The sequence below is a fragment of the Miniopterus schreibersii genome, assembly GCF_964146895.1.
Source record: "Miniopterus schreibersii genome assembly, chromosome: 8".
NCBI lineage: Eukaryota > Metazoa > Chordata > Mammalia > Chiroptera > Miniopteridae > Miniopterus > Miniopterus schreibersii.
This window is the reverse complement of record NC_138109.1, coordinates 47,645,914-47,665,059: the sequence shown is the minus strand read 5'-3', so window position 1 is coordinate 47,665,059 and position 19,146 is coordinate 47,645,914. Positions and strand designations below refer to the sequence as shown.

The window sequence follows — 19,146 nt, the reverse complement described above, 5'->3', positions numbered from 1 at the left end:
CCACTCAGGGTATGTGAGGGAGGCAGCCAGTTCATGTGTCTCTCTCTCTGTTTCCCTCTCCCTCTCTCTCTTTCTCTTTCTCTCTCCCTTCCACTCTCTGAAAAGCAATTCTGAAAAGCAATGGAAAAAAATATCCTCAGGTGAGGATAAAAAGAAAAGAAAAAAGAAAAGAGTTCATCTCATTAAATCCAATTTTCATTTCTATTTAAGCTCCTTGGTCCACTACAACCCATAATAGTGATAGGAGACACAGTTCAATTCTGAGCAGCAGTAAGAGGCTAGGATTAAATGAAAAAGGTACAAAGAGTATGTGTGGATAGATGATATCTGAAAAGCTGAATCCAAACATCCCGGATAATTACAGAACACTAATTTCCCCCATTGGTTACTGTTTGTTTAAATAAAACAATTTTTACAATTCCAGTGGTCCAAATTAATTACAGTTTTTCAAAATAAAGCAACATAAGCATTCTAAGTTTTATAAATAAACTTTTTATAAATTAACTTATAGTACTATCTTTAAAGTCGAGCAGTGGTATTAAACCTGGGGAAATGAGAATGTTCTTGTGGATGGACTAATTTATCAGTACTTACAAAAACTTTTAGAATATTACTATTAAGGTATAATAGTAATTGATATGGCACTGTTTCTTTTTGAAACCTTCTGACCTTTATCCCTATTGCACACACTGTATCTGAACTATTCTGTGACCATGTGGGTCAATTTAGAAGAAATACCAAAATGTAGGCTTGTAGCCCTAAAACAAATTATCTCATGCTCTCTTATAATGGATCTCTGAAACTAACTAGAAGATTAAAAATAAATAAAATTCACCAAACAGAAGACAACTATCATCACTATTACCAAAGGAGAATATCTTCCAAAAATAGGCAAAATAGCCTTATATAAGAACAAGGTAAAAGAACTAAATTTAACAAATATCAATTTATAATAAAGTTAGTGTAACTAAGAAACTGTGGTATCAGCACAAGAACAGACAGATACCAATGAAACAGAATAGACTCTAGAAATAGATCCAATAATACATGAGTATTTGACTGTGTTAGGCTAACTTGTTAGTTTGCAAGTAGTGTGAATATCAGATCCCTTCTTCTAGTTTTTGATAATATATGCTGTAACTGCTTTTTTTTTTAACCTAAATCTCATGCTGGATCATTAATTACTTTGGCTTAGTGACTTATTTCTTATAGTCCTCTTGCACAAAAACCACTTGTTGAATAAATAAAAAAAGGAGCCATGTACTATAGATATTGTTATATGGCGGTCTGAAACCAATTGAGAAAAATTAAAGATATTCAAAATGAAGCAAAAAAACTTGGATAAAACTTGAAAAAATTTGTTTAATATTGACATTTTCAAATATTAAAGAAAGAATTTGGATATTTGTAATGAAAAACACAAACTTTCTTAATACAATACATTAAATAGTATGGTCATAAATACTGTATAGAAAGAAAAGACATTTGTGTTAATTCAAATAAAAACTTTTAAGCATTATTCTCAGTAAATATTTATGATCAGGAAATTGCATTTTCTAAAGTCAATATTCTTAAGGGGAAATAAAATAACTCATCTTAGGCAAGCAATTCCATAATGGAGATTTTCAGAGAACACTTGGTTTATTCAGAAGTTTTTGCGTTAAAAGGCATAAAAAAAATCTAAATATTAATAATGAAGCATTTTTCCAAAACATTTCAATATTTTCCAATTGTTACACTACATTAAGACAAGTTATATCACAATGTATAGTAATATAACATATAATGTATATATAAACATACCGTGTCTTGTTTTGGAATTTGGACTAAAACAGAAAGAAGCTGTTCTGTATCAAGAAATCTTGATATAACTGAAACAAAAAAATATGAGCATTTGAACTTTGTTACAGCTTAAAATATAGACTGTAAAATATCCTAAAATAATAAAATAGTTTTACCTGCAAATATTACTTGCTTTGTCTTTATTTATCTTATATGTGCTAGGAATAAAACAATAAATTCTAATGGTCATTTCTTAATTGTGATTACTCACAATCTGTCTCCCAAATTTGAGACTGATCACCCCTTCCTTCTTGAAACTCTACTTCTCTGGCTTTTAGATGATGCTTATCAAAATTTCCTTCCAACTTTTTTGATCTCTAACTTTTCTTCCTGATACTTAAAAATATCAGTTTAAAAGCATAGTTAAACCACTAACTATGTAACCTCCCAGACTATGTAACCTAACTTCTCATCTTTTAAATGTGAATAATGACATCTACCTCCTAGGGTTGCTGTGAGGATTAAGTGAGGTAATATGTGTAAATACCCCGCACATACCAGAGCTCAAAACTGTTATTTTGTTCTCCTCAACTAATTTTCCAGCTTAAAGTATTCTATAAAAGTTTATAGATAATTATAATCTATTCCTTTTAAATATCCCCACATTGTTGTTTTTCCCTTAACTGTTTAACATACAGTTCTTTTAAGAATGCACTCACCTCTTCATACTTAAAATACAGTAAACTACAGTAACTATTTCTTAATGACTCATGGTTATCATCATCATTGTAATATATGACCTCAAAGCTTTTGTGTAGACTTATTGATACTTTACAAAGTGGTCTCAACCTGTTATCCTTTAAAAAAAATTTTATGTGACTTGCTTCCTGTTCTAACTGTCAAGTCTTCTGATAATTTTCAGTTTTCCTACTTCTAACACTGTGCCCTTTTCTAATTTACCACTTTGATGTTAAATTAATGATGTTGAAACTGTTTTTAAAAATTAGAGTAAATGGGCTCAGTATACTTATACTACTTTTATACTGTTCAATCTGACATAATACTATTATGACATTTTACATGTGATTCCACTAGACTCTTAATGCCCTCACTTAGACTGGCCTTTCTCTTTTTCAGTCTCTTCCTTCTTGCTTTCCCCAAATCTATCATAACAACCAGAATAATGTTTCTAAAATAAATATTTGATCATATTATTCTTTCAGTTTAGAACTGTCAGCTCCCTATGTCCTGCATGATAAAATCCCAATTTCTTAGCATTATATAAAGGCCCTTCATAAGCTAGGCCCAGAGCTCATTTCCTGCAATTCCCACTGCTTCAAGTCACAAACAAATATTGGCCATACCTTAAATACAGCAAGCTCTTTTATATCCATGTAAGCATAACTGCAGAAGCTAATGTTAACTCTACCTTTACCAACTTCCCAGAAAAACAAGTGCACCCTAGAAATTAATGACTGTTCCAGATCACAGCCACTAGGACTTATACCAGATCTTTATCTCAGCTACCACACCTAGAAAATATTTTTGTTACCCCTATGCGCATCAACAAACCTTACACAGGCATGTTTCCTTTGTCTTGAGTATCAGTTCTAGGATCCTCCTGTCATCAGAGTCCTACTCATTCCCTTAAGACAAAGCTGAAATATTGTCTCTGAATCCCACCTGGATTCTGTCTTTATTCCAGTTCCTTCTTCTGTGTTCCCATAAAATACTCAATTATTATTTCATTTACCACACTGCATCATATATTTGGAGGTCTGTTTCCCTAACATGAATATAAGATCCTTGAGAACAGAAACTTGTAACTTAATCTTCCTTATCTTTTTATCCCTAATACCTATAAAATACCTACAATAAAATAGGTACTGGGTTTTTTTAATGAGGTTCACATTCTCATATTTTAATAAACTGTAGAAATTACTCTCCCACCCTGCTCTATGTTCATGCTCCCCTACTTTTTACATGTTACGATAAATTATAAACTGTCAAGATATAAAAAACATAGAAATGACTGAAGCTTGACTAATATTACATGATTAAATGACTGAATATTCCTGGCACTTATGTATTATACAGAATGCCAGGTATAGGTAGGCCAACAAGATGTTGCTGTGAAAAAGAAATGGGTTACCAGTTAAAAATGGCTTTCTTGTACCTTTCCCAAAGTTTCACTAAATACGTTAGAATATATAGAAAAAGTGAATATATTCAACAACATTGGAAATGTATGGTCACAGTCAAAATAATGCCAGAATTTTGAAGGAACTATACAAATTAAAGTATATTTGGAATTGGATGGAGGAAAAATTGTTCAGGATATAAATGCCTTCCAGATTTTCATGTGCCACTTCAGTTCATACTACCAGAACACCAGGAAGGATGGCTGGAAAATGGGGGCATAAAAGACAGACCACGCTCCTAAAAACCAGAAACTAGACTAGGAACAATGCACATAAATTGTCTTGCCACCTAGAGGTTTAGGAAGAACATTGCCATGCCAGTGAACAAACAGTCAGGTACTAAGGACAATTCTCTTACCTCATGTTATGGATTGGATTGCATCCCCCCAATAAGGTATTTTGAAGTCCTAAATCCCGGTACCTGTGAATGTTGCCTTATTTGGAAATTGGATCTTGGCAGATGTAATCAAGTTACGATAAAGTCATTAGGATGGGCCTTAATCTGACTGGTGTCCTTATAAGAAGACAATGTATTTTTCTAATAATTTGTATTTATATAATTAGAGGATATTCATTTACCTGACTGAAGTCCAAAGAAGAGTTCCTCATCTTGAAGTAGTTCTTGAACACAATCTAATCTCATGTTAATGGTTTCAATATCAACTAAAGGTTCTAATATGTTAGAACGAAGTCTTCTACCCCCTCCAGGAGTCTTAGTGTAATTTAGAACACCAAAGAGAGTGTGATTATTCCTTTGAAAACACAAGTTTGAAAATTTTCATTAAGTATACAGAAGAAAAATTCTAGAAAATGTCGATTTAACTTCATAATTAAATACTCCTATAATCTACAGTAGTGATTCTCAAACTTTAACATGCATACAAATCACATGTGTATTCTAATTCAATAGATCTGGGATGAGACCTGAGAATCTACATTTCGAATAAGCTCCCAAGTATGCTGTCAGTAAATGAACCATACTTTGATTAATAAGAATCTACAGTACCTTCTTACACTTAACAATTTTTTCATAGTTCATTTACCATATTCAGACTAATATAAAATGTCCTAACCCATGACATTTCATTAATGATAGGAAGATATCAATATTGATTGATATAATAAGGATATAATTTTTCCTGTGATGAAAAGCAAATAATAATAATAATAATAGTAATAATTTATCCTTAAGTGGGGGAAAAACTTTTACATTAACAAAATGAGCATTTCTTTGGGTAGGCTCTCTGTTCCCTTCTGCCTCTCTTCTCATTCAGGTACACCTATTATCCTTATGTTGCTCTTTCTAATGGAGTCAGATAGCTCTCACACAGTTCTTTAATTTTTTTACTCTTAGTTTTCACTCTTCTTCCTCCTGGGTCATTTCTAAGCTTCTCTCTCTCTTCCATCTGGTCTGCTCTACTTTCAGTGCTTTCTATTGCATTCCTCATCTCCTTTATTGAGTTCTTCAGCTCCAGAATTTCTGGTTGGTTCTTTCTAATAGTTTCAATCTCTTTGGTTAAGTATTTCTTCTGCTCATTGATTTTTATTCCTGAGCTCAGTGAACTGCCTTTCTGTGTTCTCTTGGATATTGTCCATTAGGACAGTGCTCAATTCTGCTACGTGTAACTGTTCAATGTACTTTCATCGTTTTGTTTCATAACTGCAATGTTGAATTTTCTGTCATTTAAATCACTGTATTCCAGGACTGAGTTTGGTTTATAGAGACCATTTTCTATGTTACCAAGTTACCTTGGTTGGTTCATGGTATTTAAGGTAGTAAACTCTTTTCTTATTTAGAATCTATTTTTCTCTCAACAGTTTAGCAGGCTGATAGGTAGGGTACTTTCTTTTCTGCTATGCTGCTTGGGGAGTTTCAGAATTCTTTACCAGGCTCTGCTGGGGGGTGGGGTGCGTGGCTGGGGGTGTAATCTTGCCATCCTGTGGCTCCGCCCATTTCCAGTAATGGCTGTTACCCTGTTGCATTGTTTAAAGCCTCCCAGCTTTTTTTACCAGGCTCTGCCAGGGAGTTGGAGGCAAGGAGCAAGGCTGCAATCTTATAGCTCCACCCCCATACCAGTAATGATTGTCAGCACTGCTGTGTTGTTTTAAGCTTCCCAGCCACCTCTACCTGGCTCTACCTCAATAGGGATAGAGAACGGAGATGTCTTTTCTCAAAGAGAAAAGGTTTCTGCCCCTCTTATGGGCAGGCAGTAGTGTGAAGCCTGACTTCTCCTATGCTATTGCTCTTGCTGGAGTTGTAGTAAGCTCAGAACTGCATCAGCAGCCACCACCCTTGTCCTTCCTCCGACCTGCTTCACCAAAATGCCCAACTTCAGATGTCCCAATGCATGGGTCTTTCAAGCATGTTTGTGTGTTGAGCAGGGAATCATTTGTTAAATTATAGTTGTCTGATTTGTTTTTTAAGTTTAAGGGGGGAAACAATGGAGTCCTCTCACTCTGCCATGATGCCTGTGCCATTTCAACAAGTATCTTTTAAAACCTGATTTTGGTGAAACATCTGAACAGTTCAGCAACAATGACAATCATTCTCCATCAATCAATTTTTTTAAATGTAAAGTAACTATTCATAAAAATATGGCCTAATAAAATATACTGATACATTTTATAAGAAAAAATGGGTGATCTTACCTACAGTCTTGATTATTTACTAGTAATTCAAGGTTTTGGGCTGATGATGAATCTATCATGGCTGTCTGTTCACTACCTTGGAAACAAATCTTCAGTGATTTTGGTGCATAAACTGAATTTTGAATAAATTCAACATATTTTAATAAAGCTGCAACAGCTGCAAGGCAGTAATACCTGTAAGATGACCAATAATACATCACTATAAATCTTTATAATTAAATATATATATTGCTATAAAATGAAATATCTATTTAACCTTAATATTTGAAAAATTATTTGCATAGCACTGCTCAAATTCAAAGAAAAAAAGGACATTAAGTATTCCTGATTTTTTTAAAACTATATATATTACCTCTAAAACATAGAAGTTGATAAAAATGGACAATTTTCTGAAGTCTGATACTTAAGGGATATTAGATGCCAATAAATCACGTTAGGAGTTAGCATTTAATGGTAATTCATGCCAATTTTTGATGTACCATTCTAAGTATTCAAATAGTGTTGAAAGAGTCTGAGCTTTAAAGGTAAAGTCAGGAGGGTCCAATGTATAGGAAAGTACGTTATGATCTCAGTGAAGATAGTCACTGTGATTAACTGAGTACGCAAGTGGTCAAAGAAAGTATCTGTTTAGCATGTTCTAAGAAATATCCTTTCCAAAAATATCATTCCCTGTGTCATGCTGAATCTTTTGGGAGTAAAGATATGAAGTAACAGAAACACAACTTTAATTGTGTTTCACATCTGTGCCCTCCAATTTCTAGCTTACTATAGCTACTTAAGCTTTTCACTCCAAAGTAAAGTGAGCAGCAACCATTAGGGCAATAGATTATGACTAATTTGGAGAAATTCTATATAAATTAAGTTAGAAAGATATGCCTTGTGTGTAAATTTTAGTTAAATATTCTACTATTTCAATAATTACTTGGTTGTATTATAAGCCAGGCACTTTTCTAGGTAGAGAATACAGCAGAGGACAAAACAGACAAAAGACCTTGCCCTTGTGGAACTCACACTAAAACTTATGATTTTCCTTAAGTCATGGCTTACTTGGACTGAACCTCCATCAGGACAGTGCTGAATTCTGCTATGCATAACTGTTCGATGTACTCTAATCCTTTTGTCTCATTGAAGTATTTCCTTTGGACAGTAGTGAAATTTACATTCTGAAAAAAAATTTTAATTTCAAAATAAATTTTAAGTTTCATGCACCTACCCAAAACTAGTTTCTTTTTCCCCCAAAAAACTGGCTTCTTAAACACATGTCTGTACATAGCTTAAATACTATATAAAGTTTATTTTTAATGTTTTCCAGAATTAAGTTTTCTTATTTACAAAAAAAAGAATGATCATCTGTATTGTTAAGTGAATTATAGTACAGCCTGTAGCTCTTATTAGAGCATACTCACATGAAATTTAACTGAATATGTCAGGAACCATAATAAAAAATAAACATAAGAGTTCCTTTCAGTAATTTTATTCTATAGCAGCATCATCACACAGGTTTACAATCAGCCTGATGTACTCCATCATAATTGAGTAGAGTAGATCCTTATAATGTGCTAGTTGAGGAAGATGAAAACATCAATTCCACCTATCAAATCTATGCAGTGATATCTACATGAGGTGAATTTCATTTATTTAAAATAAAGAAAAGTCAATAATGGAATTTTTTTAAAAGAGAAAAAACAGCGTGAAGTTGTAGAGCAGGGGTGGGGAACGTCCTGCCTGAGAAATCACTTGGTCTGGCCCTGACAAGGCAACTGTAGGCGGGACTTGAAATTCAACAAATCTAGGAGCTTTTGTCATACCTAATTTTTAAGTTGATAATTTTGTATGGCCCTCAAATGATGTTATAAATATCCAAATGGCCCTTGGCAGAAAAAAGGTTCCCCATCCTGCTGGAGAGCAAAAGGTATATACTACTTTGAACAAAAATAGGTAAGAATAGTAATTTAACACTGGATTGTTAAAAAGCTATGTAAGACTGGAAAAAAAATCTGTTATTTATAACCAATAACTTAGCATGCTTAATCAAAACAAAATAATGGAAGTTGGAGAGATTTACATTAATAAGGGTGATGGAAAGAAGTCAGAAAAAATGAATGAAAGAAACAACAGATAAAGAGACTTGTCTAATAGAGACAATAGATTTACATGAGGGACCATTTCTAACAATGAATCAAAGACAGCTGAGCTACCATAGGATCTCTAAGAGCACCAGAAAAAAATCTTACGTGACTGTAGATCCCATATATTAAAAACAATAAAGAACTCATTGAACCCTAAGTCTCAGCTTGTTGCCAAAAGTGTTAAAGATAAGTCTATGAACATAACAAAATACAGTATATTGTGAAAATAATTTGCACTCATCAGGAATTAATCCAACTGCAATGCTGCCTATTTGGTTTGGAGCAACAGACCCCTTCCACAAAAAAGGGAGATTTACAGCCCAGCTGACACGGCTCAGTGGTTGAGCATCAACCTATGATCCAGGAAATCATGGTTCCATTCCTGGTCACAGCACATGCCCAAGTTGCAGGCTCAATCCCCAGCAGGGGGTGTGCAGGAAGCAGCCGATCAATGACTCTCATCATTGATGTTTCTCTCTCCCTCTCCCTTCCTCTCTCTGAAATCAATAGACATATTAAAAAAATAAAATAGGTCAAGGGTCATTTTTACTATATGTATTAATAGTTCATTAGATTAGAACTCGTGTTTCGTGCATACTTCAGGGTACTAAATACAGGATGGGGCAAAAGTAGGTTTACAGTTGTTTGTATGGAAAATAACACAATAATTAATAAATACTAATACAAAAATAAACTGTTTTGTGTACTCACAACTGTAAACCTACTCTTGCCACATAAAGTTACTGAAAGTATTGTTCCTTAGAATAATATTACAAAATGGATTTTAAATAAAGATCTCTAATGTTACTATTGAGAATAAAATCACTTACCTTGAAATTTTCTGTGATCAGAGTAAACAACTTAGTTGAATTCCCCACAACACAAGCAGTATTTGACATTATTATTTCCAAAGGTGATAAAATTTTGAGTTTAGTGATCACCTAAAATCATTTGGATAATCAATTTCTTAAAAGTAAGCTTAGGATTCTCTAAAGCAAAAATGTTTCATAATTTTTTGAGAGAGAAGTACTTAAAATTACTTCATAGAAATATAAAGGTACAACTGTCCTAATTATATACTTCAATTAAAGTGTATTTCTAATTATTGTATATTAAACATATATCCTATACAATTACAAATATAAAATATTATCATAAGCATAGGCTATATTTCACTCACAATAGTTTGTAACAGCTCTAAGCCCCAAAATTAATTTGAATTTATCAAATACATATTCCTAAAATAAGATTTTAAAAAATAAATTGTTCTAACATTCAATAGTTTAACTATGGCGACAATCAATATGACCTCACCAACACAGCTTAGAAGTTGAAAAGTAAAAAATCAAAGATGAGAAACTTCTGCTTTATGACTTATGCTTTTTGAACTATTCTAGACACAACAATACTTAGTTTGACTAACATTCTTGTTTTATAAAAACTTGTTTCCTATTCTTTTGAAATTGCATGAAAATGTGAAATAACCAGAGGTGAAGGTAGTAGGCAGTACTAATATCAGTTAGGTTGTTAGGTATATTAAAAAATGTATTAAGTAGGAAAAGGAAGCCTATATATATACTGGGGAACCATAAAGGAGAATTAGAAAAAGGAATAAAAAAAAATCCCACTAAAAATAAAATAGTATATCATCTTTTTTAATAATAGTAATTGGGTCAAATAACTTTTTAGAATACAAAGAGTTGGAATAGACTACCTCTGCCTGTTAAGTCACACAAATTCCCATGATAATAGACCAGTAGCCCAAATTAATGAGTAATAGGAAGAAAAGGCAAAAAGAGATTAAATTATGACTGACCTAAGAGACCAGCTTCCCTTAACTCTCAAAAACAAAATTCAAATACAGTTCAGTGGAAATAACACTTTCGAGACAGCACTGTTACATATATCATCTTTGGAACAAATCCAGGAATTATTAAAGATAATAATTTTAGAAACTAGTATTAACAACAATTTGGAATGTTTAAGTAATAGCAAAGCATTATTTTTAGGAGTAAATATACTAAAAATATATCAAATGTAAAACAATTTTATTTTAATTCAGACTAATATTAGGACAATAATGAATAACCTATATTCTACCAAAAAGTAAACTAATTAGGAAGGTACTGACTTGAAAATCTACCTAGTGCCCAATAGGTCAATCATTTTCTAGGATTATAAATATTTACCTTTGCATATGTTGTGTTGTCTGCAAACTGAGATAATATAATTTGTGGGCTCTTTAAATCAATACTTGCCATTCCTATTTCACCTCTGGCAAGTCCTCTCCCTTCTACAACAGCTACAATAACTGATGGGGAGTGTGCAGAAACTGCAGATGAGGATGTAGCTGCTAAAAAGAAATTTTTTTAATGTATAAACATTAATAAAAGTAATTTCTAGGTTTTTCTCATAAGATCTCAAGGCATCAAGTCTAGGACATGGCTATTAATATTCAAGGAAATAATCTTTTTTTACTCATCAAAAAATAACTTTTCACATTCAGACAAAATAAAAATGTTAATTCTCAAAGTATTTCACCAAAACTTAACTTCATTCACATTTAGAAATAATTTATACACTGTCTTATTTTGCATTTTATTGAAATACAGTCATAAAAGAAACACTAAATTTGGAATAAAAACAAACCTCTAGATTATTTATTTTACTCTGTCATTTAAAAGCTACATAAATTTGAGCAAATTATTTCATAATAAATAATCATCAATCACAAAATATAATGGAATAACTGCCCTGGCCTAACTCAAGAGCTGACTGAAACAATCAAATAGGATTATAGCCCGGCCGTGTGTGGCTCAGGGGTTGAGTGTCGACCTAGGATCCAGGCGATCGGGGTTCGATTCCCGGTCAGGGCACATCATTGATGTTTCTGTCTCTTATCATTAATGTTTCTGTCTCTCTCTCTCTCCCTCTCCTTTCCTCTCTCTGAAATCAATAAAGATATATTTAAAAATAATAATAATAATAATAATAGGATTATATATATTATACAACTATAAATTCCAATTACAAGATATCTGTGTAATGGTGGATATTTTATTTCTTAATATGCCAAGAATGTTCTAAATTCTTTACTTGGATTAACTCATTTAATTATCATAAGTGAAAAAATAGTATGAGGTGATGCTGGAAAAACTGACTAGAGCTTTCTCATGCAGTCCTTCATAAAGTATGTCAAGATATTTAAACTTGATCTTGTTAGCAATGGGGAGCCAAAAATTATTAGAAACCATAAGAATACAGCAAGGTGGCTATTGTAGGCTAAATTGTGCGCCCCTCCCCCGCCAAATTCATATGTTGAAGTCCTAAACTTCATGTTCAGTGGCACAATGAATTCAGAATGTGACTATACAGGGTGGGGCAACAGTAGGTTTACAGATGTGACTATGGGGAAAAGGGAGTTTATTCTTGTAGTATTATTTATTAATTATTGTATTATTTTCCATATGAACAATTATAAACCTACTTTTCCCCTACTCTGTATTTGGAGATAGGGCCTTCAAAAAGGTAAATAAGGTTAAATGAGGTTATTAGGGTGAGCCTTAACCCACTATGACTGGTGTCCTTATAAGAAAGGATTAGAACACACAAAAAAGAACAGAGGTGCCATGTGAAGAGACCAGAAGAAGATGGTCATTGTCAAGGCAAGGAGAAAGGCCTCAGAATGAAAGCAATCTGCTGATATCTTGAACTTCTAGGGTCAAATAAAAAGTAAATTTCTGTTATTTAAAGCCACCAAGTCATTTTGTTATGGCAACCCTAGCAAACTAATATAGTGGCTGACCATAAAAAATCAATTAAAATCAATTGTATGTCTATAGATCAGCCATAAAAATTTAGAAAGTGTAATTTTTAAAAGAAACTATAATCACCACAAAAATTATAAGATACATAGAAATAAATCTAACAAACACATATAAAATCTACATTTAGAAAATCATAAAACTTTATGGAGAAATGTTAAAATAAGGCCTAAGAAAGTGAAAAGATATCCCACACTTATGGATAAAATACTCGATATTTCAATTCTCCCCTTAAAGGATCTATTGATTCAGTACAAATGCAATTTCAATTACTATTTCAATGTGTTGCCTGTGACACTTGATAAACTGGTCTAAAATTTATATGGAATAGCAAAAGGACAAGAAGAGTCAAGACTCTTTAGTGGAGGATAGGCTGGGAGGGCTGTCCTTATAGACATCAAGATGTAATACAAAGCTAAAGACAGTGTGATACTGGCAAAGACATACAATGACTCATGGAAGTTAAAAGAGAGGTAGAAACAGAACCATACATATATGGGTCTATGATATATGAAAAAGGTGGCATTCCAAGTCAGTGGAGGAAGGATATTTAAAAAATAGAAATTATCTTTATGGAAAACATGAAATTGACCTCTTACCTCATAAACAAAAATCAATTTGAGATATATTAAAAACTTAAATGAAGTATGCAAAACTCTTGGAGGAAAATATAGAATATTTTTCTGACCTGGGACAGGAATAAAGTTCCTAATCAATACACACAAAGCAGTAATCATGAAAGAAAATATTGATAAATTTGATATTAAAGGGAAGAATTCTGATTTCTGCTTCTGGTAATGGTAGACAAAGTTATTTAAATAAATTCTCTTGATGAAAACAACTCCTAGGTAAAATATAAATATACAAACACACATGCAAAATGCATACAAAATACAAACAACAAAAATACAAACATACAAAAAAACTTCTTAAAAGCATTAAAGAGTTTCAGGAATACTTGTGTTTGTGTGTCAGGACATATATGCCATGAAGTCATACTGATACTTTCAATTTAGCTTTAAAAAAAAGTATTAGCCCTGGCTGGTGCGGTGCAGTGGTTAGAGCACTGCCCAAGCACCAAAGGGTCAAAGGTTCAATTCCCAGTCAAGGGCCTGTACCTGGGTTGTGGGTTCGCTCCCTGCACCCAGCTGGGAGGAATGTAGGAGGCAACCAGCAATGTGTCTCTCTCACAGCAATGTTTCTCTCCCCTTGCCCCCTTTCTTTCTTCCTCTGTCCCTCCCTTCCACTCTCTCTGAAAAGCAATGGAGGAAATATGCTCTGGTGGGGATTAACAAACAAACAAACAAAAAAGTATTAAAGAGCAGAAAGATATTGAGGAATTTCTGGGCCTATATAAAAAAAAAAAATACAAGAATCCAGAGAGGTAAGTCCAGCAAAAGTGGACAATTTTCTTTGAGGCCATTTGCCTATATATAAGTGTGAAAGCAAAAAAAATAGAAAAATAGATATACTATATAAGCACTAATAAACAGAAAGGAGTTGCTATAAACTTTAAAGCAAAAAGCATATCTAGAGATGAAGTCATTTTATAACAAGATATAACAATGCTAAATATTTATATTTCTAATAAAATAGCCTCAAAATATGCAAACAAAAAATTATAAGAACTACAAGAGAAACAGACAAGTCCACAATCATAATGGGAGATTTTAACATATCTCCACAAAAAAGTCAATAGTGACATAGACTTAAACAACATAATTTAAAAAATTACCTAGTAGACATATATATAACATAATTTTAAAAATAAAAAACCATTACTTTCAAGCAGATACAGAACATTTACTCAAAAATGTGTAAAATTAAGAATTTCTATTCTTCAAAGGACATCAAAAAGAAAGGAGGAAGACAAGCTACAAACCTACAGAAGCTATATACAAAACATGTTATCAGCAAAAGATTTAGTATTCAGAATGTATAAATAATTTCTACAACTCCAGAAAAATAAACCTAAAGAAAAATGGGCAAAGGACATAGTCATTTCACAAAAAATGAAGGCTATATGACCGAAAGTACACAAAAAAATAATCAACCTCATTTATAACCAGGAAAATGCAAATTCAGGCTATAGGTAGTATTTTACAACTGCTTGACTGGTAAATGTTAAAAAATCTGACAATACCAAGTGTTGAAACGGATGTAAAATAACAAAAACTCTCATACATTGCTAGTAAGAATGTAGCTGGTAGAACCACTCAGAAAAACAATTTGTCATCATCTTGTAAATGTATATACATTCACATGCCCAATAATCAAGAAATTCTACTTTCCCTTAGAAAATGCTTACACATTAAGACCTATTTCACTCATTTTCCCCTCAAGAAAATCTAGTAAATTTAGATAAAAGCTAAAACTTAAGTATTTTTTTTTAAACCACTCCATAGTATTATCAGAATCAGCTTCTAGACTGAAACATCATATATAAAAGGGACATCTTCTTCTTGTGTTTTGGCAGAATGGTTAAAATAATGTAGAACTGCATTTATTAACAAACTATTGGAAACTATGTAGCCTTATTAACCTCGTCTCAAATTATGGATATGGATAAATTGATGTATTTATCATTCATATCAGGTACAAAACACTTCAAATGAATTTAATCACCCTATTTTATAATTTAAAAAACTTTTAAAGTTTCAAAAAGTTATCTAGATCAATATTCCACTCATTTTACCTGAATATCCCATTTGCGGTGTCCAACTTTTATAACCTGATCTCTGGGGATTTCCAGCAGACAAGGGAGTTTTTAGTGTTTGAGGATAATTATTGTCTCGTGCAGAAGATGAGCTTGTACCAAAATTAAAATTTGATGCAAATATGTTTTCTGCATAAGATCTTTTGTTTCCAAAGAATGACCCTAATTCGAAAAATTAAATGTCAGTTCTTAAAGATTCAGAATTATGCAACAATTAATCCCTACAATTGTACTATGTTCAAGTCTATAAAATATGTTAACAAATTTTTAAAATACATTTTAAAATACAAATTTTTAAAATACAACAAATTATAACAAATGACATTAGTGATCAATTAATCTTGTACTAAAACATAAGGAAAATTGCTTGCGAATATGGCTTTTGCTTCTACAAGTTCATGACCTTCTAATCTTCAAATATACCATATATGTTTGCTTTATGGACCATTTTTCTCTGTTGACTTCATTGAAGTTCTTTTCCCACGTAAATGTATAAAATTTTAGATTCACTTGAATTCATTTCCTTATGTAAGTACTTAACCTGTTAGTATATTACCTACTTCACAGGATTGTGATAAAACTTAAAATAATATACAAAAACGGCCTAGCATAGTGTCTTTTTAAAAATAATGAGGCTCAGCCCTGCCTGGTGTGGTACAGTTGGTTGGAGCACGGGGTTCAATTCCCAGTCAGGGCACATATCTAGGCTGTGGGTTCTATCCCCGTTTAGGGCACGTACAGAAGGCAACCAATCAATAGTCTCTCTCACAGCGATGTTTCTCTCTCTCCCTCCCTCCCTTCCTTTCACTTTCTCTAAAAATCAATGGAAAAAATGTCCTTGGGTGAGGATTTACAAAACAAAACAAAACACTTGCTTTTAGTTTCCTTTCCCAGTTCCTTTTTCCTGTCTCTTAACTGATGGCTTCCCAAGGTTCCATATTTTTTACCACCTCTCACACATCAACATTATACATTTTCTTTGGGCATCTCATCTATTATCTTGGTTTCTATTAATATCTATTTCCTGACAATTCTCAAGTCTTCATATATACCCCTAACTCCTTTCTTACACTGTAAACCACAGGTTGTCAAACTTTTTAATAAAGGACCAGATAGTACAGGCTTTGTGGGCCATAGGATCTTTCACAATCACTAAACTCTTGACACTATAGCAGGAAAGCAGCCATAGAAAATATGTCACTGAATGAGCATGGCTGCATTTCAGTAAAATTATATTTGTGGGTACTGAAATCTGAATTTCATGTATTTTTCACATGTCACAAAATATTATTTTACTTTTTTAGCCCTTTAAAATGTAAAAACCATTCTTAAGTCAATACCTGCATTATTCAATGTAGTAGCTACTTACCACATATGGCTATTTACATTAAATCAGAAATAAATAAAATTTAAAATCCAATCAGTATTTTCCCTTCAAAATTTATTATTTATTACTAGTTGTGGTCAACTGTACTATCCTGTAGCCTGTCACCCAAGTCATAAACTTAGGAGTCATTCTTAATTCCTTTTGCATCAATCCTAACAACTAATCCATGACCAAGTATTATTGTTTTTTCTTTTAAATATCACTAAAATTTCTCTCTACCTCCACTCCTACTAGCCCATTTTAGGCCCATGTCTTCTTCAGGACTTTTGCTAAAGTCTCCTATGTCTCCTTGCCTCCAGTTTTATGCCTCTCTAATAGTCTTCATATCTCATTCTGAAAAAGAAATTTCACCATGTCTCCCTATCTTACAATTCGTCAGTATTTCCCCATTACTCACCATATGATAAAATCTGACTCCTTTGTATGATTCCCAGCAAGAATCATATGACATACTCAAACTAGAATTATTTTAGGAGAGTTTGGTAAAGGGAATTATTTAAAAAGGTAATGGAGAGGGTGGAAGGATATCATCAAAAAGAAGTGTGTAGAACTAGAACAAAGTTTGCTCCATTACCATCTCTAGGCTTAAAGGAGCTAAGGAAGGGAGTGGTTACCAGAATCTGGAGACAGAGTGGGCTGCGTCTTGTTCTCAGGTTACTTTCAGACTTTAAGCTCATTCCTCTAATTTCTTTGACCTTTATTTTGCTGTACCTTCTTTATGTTCTCCCCTCTGAACTCAAATACGGTGGTAATTTACAAATCTGTATCTATCCCAAGTTTCTCTTTTTAGCCCTAAATCCATATATTCAATTGCCTTAATATGAATATACAGATATATCCCAGAGGTTCTTCACACTCAATATGTCCATACAGAATTATCATTTTCCTTCTAAAAGTTGGCTCTCCAACAAAATTCCTCCCCCCCACCCCCCCAGGAAACAGTACTACCATTTATCCAGTCACCAAAGCCAGAAACCTGTTGTTGGCATAGCAGACAAAACCTATTTGCTTCCCGGACCAAATTTCTACAAGTACTCCAAGTTTATGTCAGATCACCCTCCTGCTCTAGCCAAACAAAATTATTTGCAGTCCTACAAACATGACATTCTACATCACACTTCTGAGTCTTTGCACAGGGTTTTCTTTCTTAAGAATATTCAGTTTCTTTTCTCTCCTTAGCTGATATTCTTTGTCCTAGTTATGTTTCAATACCAACTCAAGTTGCACTTGCTCTATAAAAATTTTTTGTTCCCCTTTCTTATAAACCTCAAAAATCTCTAAATACCTCAAATATAGTTCTCTTATAAGTTTATTGATTGATGTTTAAGTCTGTCTTCCCTACTGAACTATAAGATCCTAGGTAGGACAGAATATTATTATCCTTGTCTCCTAACATAACTATTTCACTTGTCAGGGTCTTGGATCCCTCTGTAAACAGAGATTTTAAAAGTTTAAAATAAAAGACTTCGCAGAATTATTGTGAGGATCAAAAATATCAAATGCCTAGTAAGGAGATGGAACAGAGTGGGTACTCATTAATTAGTGGGTGTGATTACTGTTGAAAATATGTGTGAAAAACCATTTCATGAAGAGGGGGATTATAATGACAATGAACATGCATGCTGCCTTGGAAAATCTCCAAGAAGCCCAGTTCAGTTAGAAAATAAGGTAAATTAAGACATGATGGAATATAAGGCTGTAAAGACAAAACAGACCCCAAATAGCCTTGGTTATCCTGTTAGAGTTTGATCTTGTATCTGCAAATACAGAGTCACTGATTCTTTAAGTGGCAAGGGATATTAGATTTTCATTTTCCGTATGACTCTAGTGACACTAAGCTTGGAAAAAGGAATACTTAGGAGTTTGATGCAATAATTCAGACATAAAATAATGAGGGCCTGTAATGGCACGAAGATAGAAAGGAACAGAATTATTTGAAAGATACAGACAGGACTATATTTGGATGCTGTGAGTGAGGGAATAATTGAATTGTTGGAGTCTTCTTAGTTGAAGATTTAGGCAACCCAATGATTGAGATAAGGATCGTATTGTGAGTCTGAAGTGTCCATTGGTCCCTCACTAGAAACTCCAGAAGACCGTTTGAAACACAAATTTGGAATAGAGATGAAATCAGAGCTGTGGTGATACTCACATCCAGGATGAAATGGCCTAGAAAAGAAAATGAAAACTAAGGACAAACCAATAATTAGGAAACTAACAAAGGTGAGTGCAGTTCTCTGGAACACTTGGGAGAAAATTGGGAGTAGAGTCAAGGAAACCAAATTAAGAGAATTCATGAGAAGACCCATGAAGAATATTAAACACAGTGGAAAGTTCACATGGGGTGAACCGAAAAGTGACCGTTGGATTTGACATTTGTTACCATACCATGGGGTTGCAATGGTATGTGAAAAGACAGGCATGGTTTTGCTATGGAGTAACTAAATATAAAATAAAT

General features: G+C 33.1%; 1 protein-coding gene across 1 annotated transcript in view; it reads right to left on the bottom strand.

Moving 5' to 3' along the window:
- The window catches only part of MSH4 (mutS homolog 4), a gene marked incomplete at both ends in the record, with an annotated part of 52,756 nt that overhangs the window by 32,572 nt on the left and 1,038 nt on the right, over positions 1-19,146 (bottom strand). Inside the window, 7 exons of the mRNA XM_081145370.1 lie at positions 1,804-1,871; positions 4,563-4,735; positions 6,633-6,806; positions 7,680-7,795; positions 9,592-9,702; positions 10,951-11,111; positions 15,281-15,463. Coding sequence (XP_081001496.1) covers positions 1,804-1,871; positions 4,563-4,735; positions 6,633-6,806; positions 7,680-7,795; positions 9,592-9,702; positions 10,951-11,111; positions 15,281-15,463 — 986 coding nt within the window. The remainder of the gene's footprint in view (positions 1-1,803; positions 1,872-4,562; positions 4,736-6,632; positions 6,807-7,679; positions 7,796-9,591; positions 9,703-10,950; positions 11,112-15,280; positions 15,464-19,146) is intronic.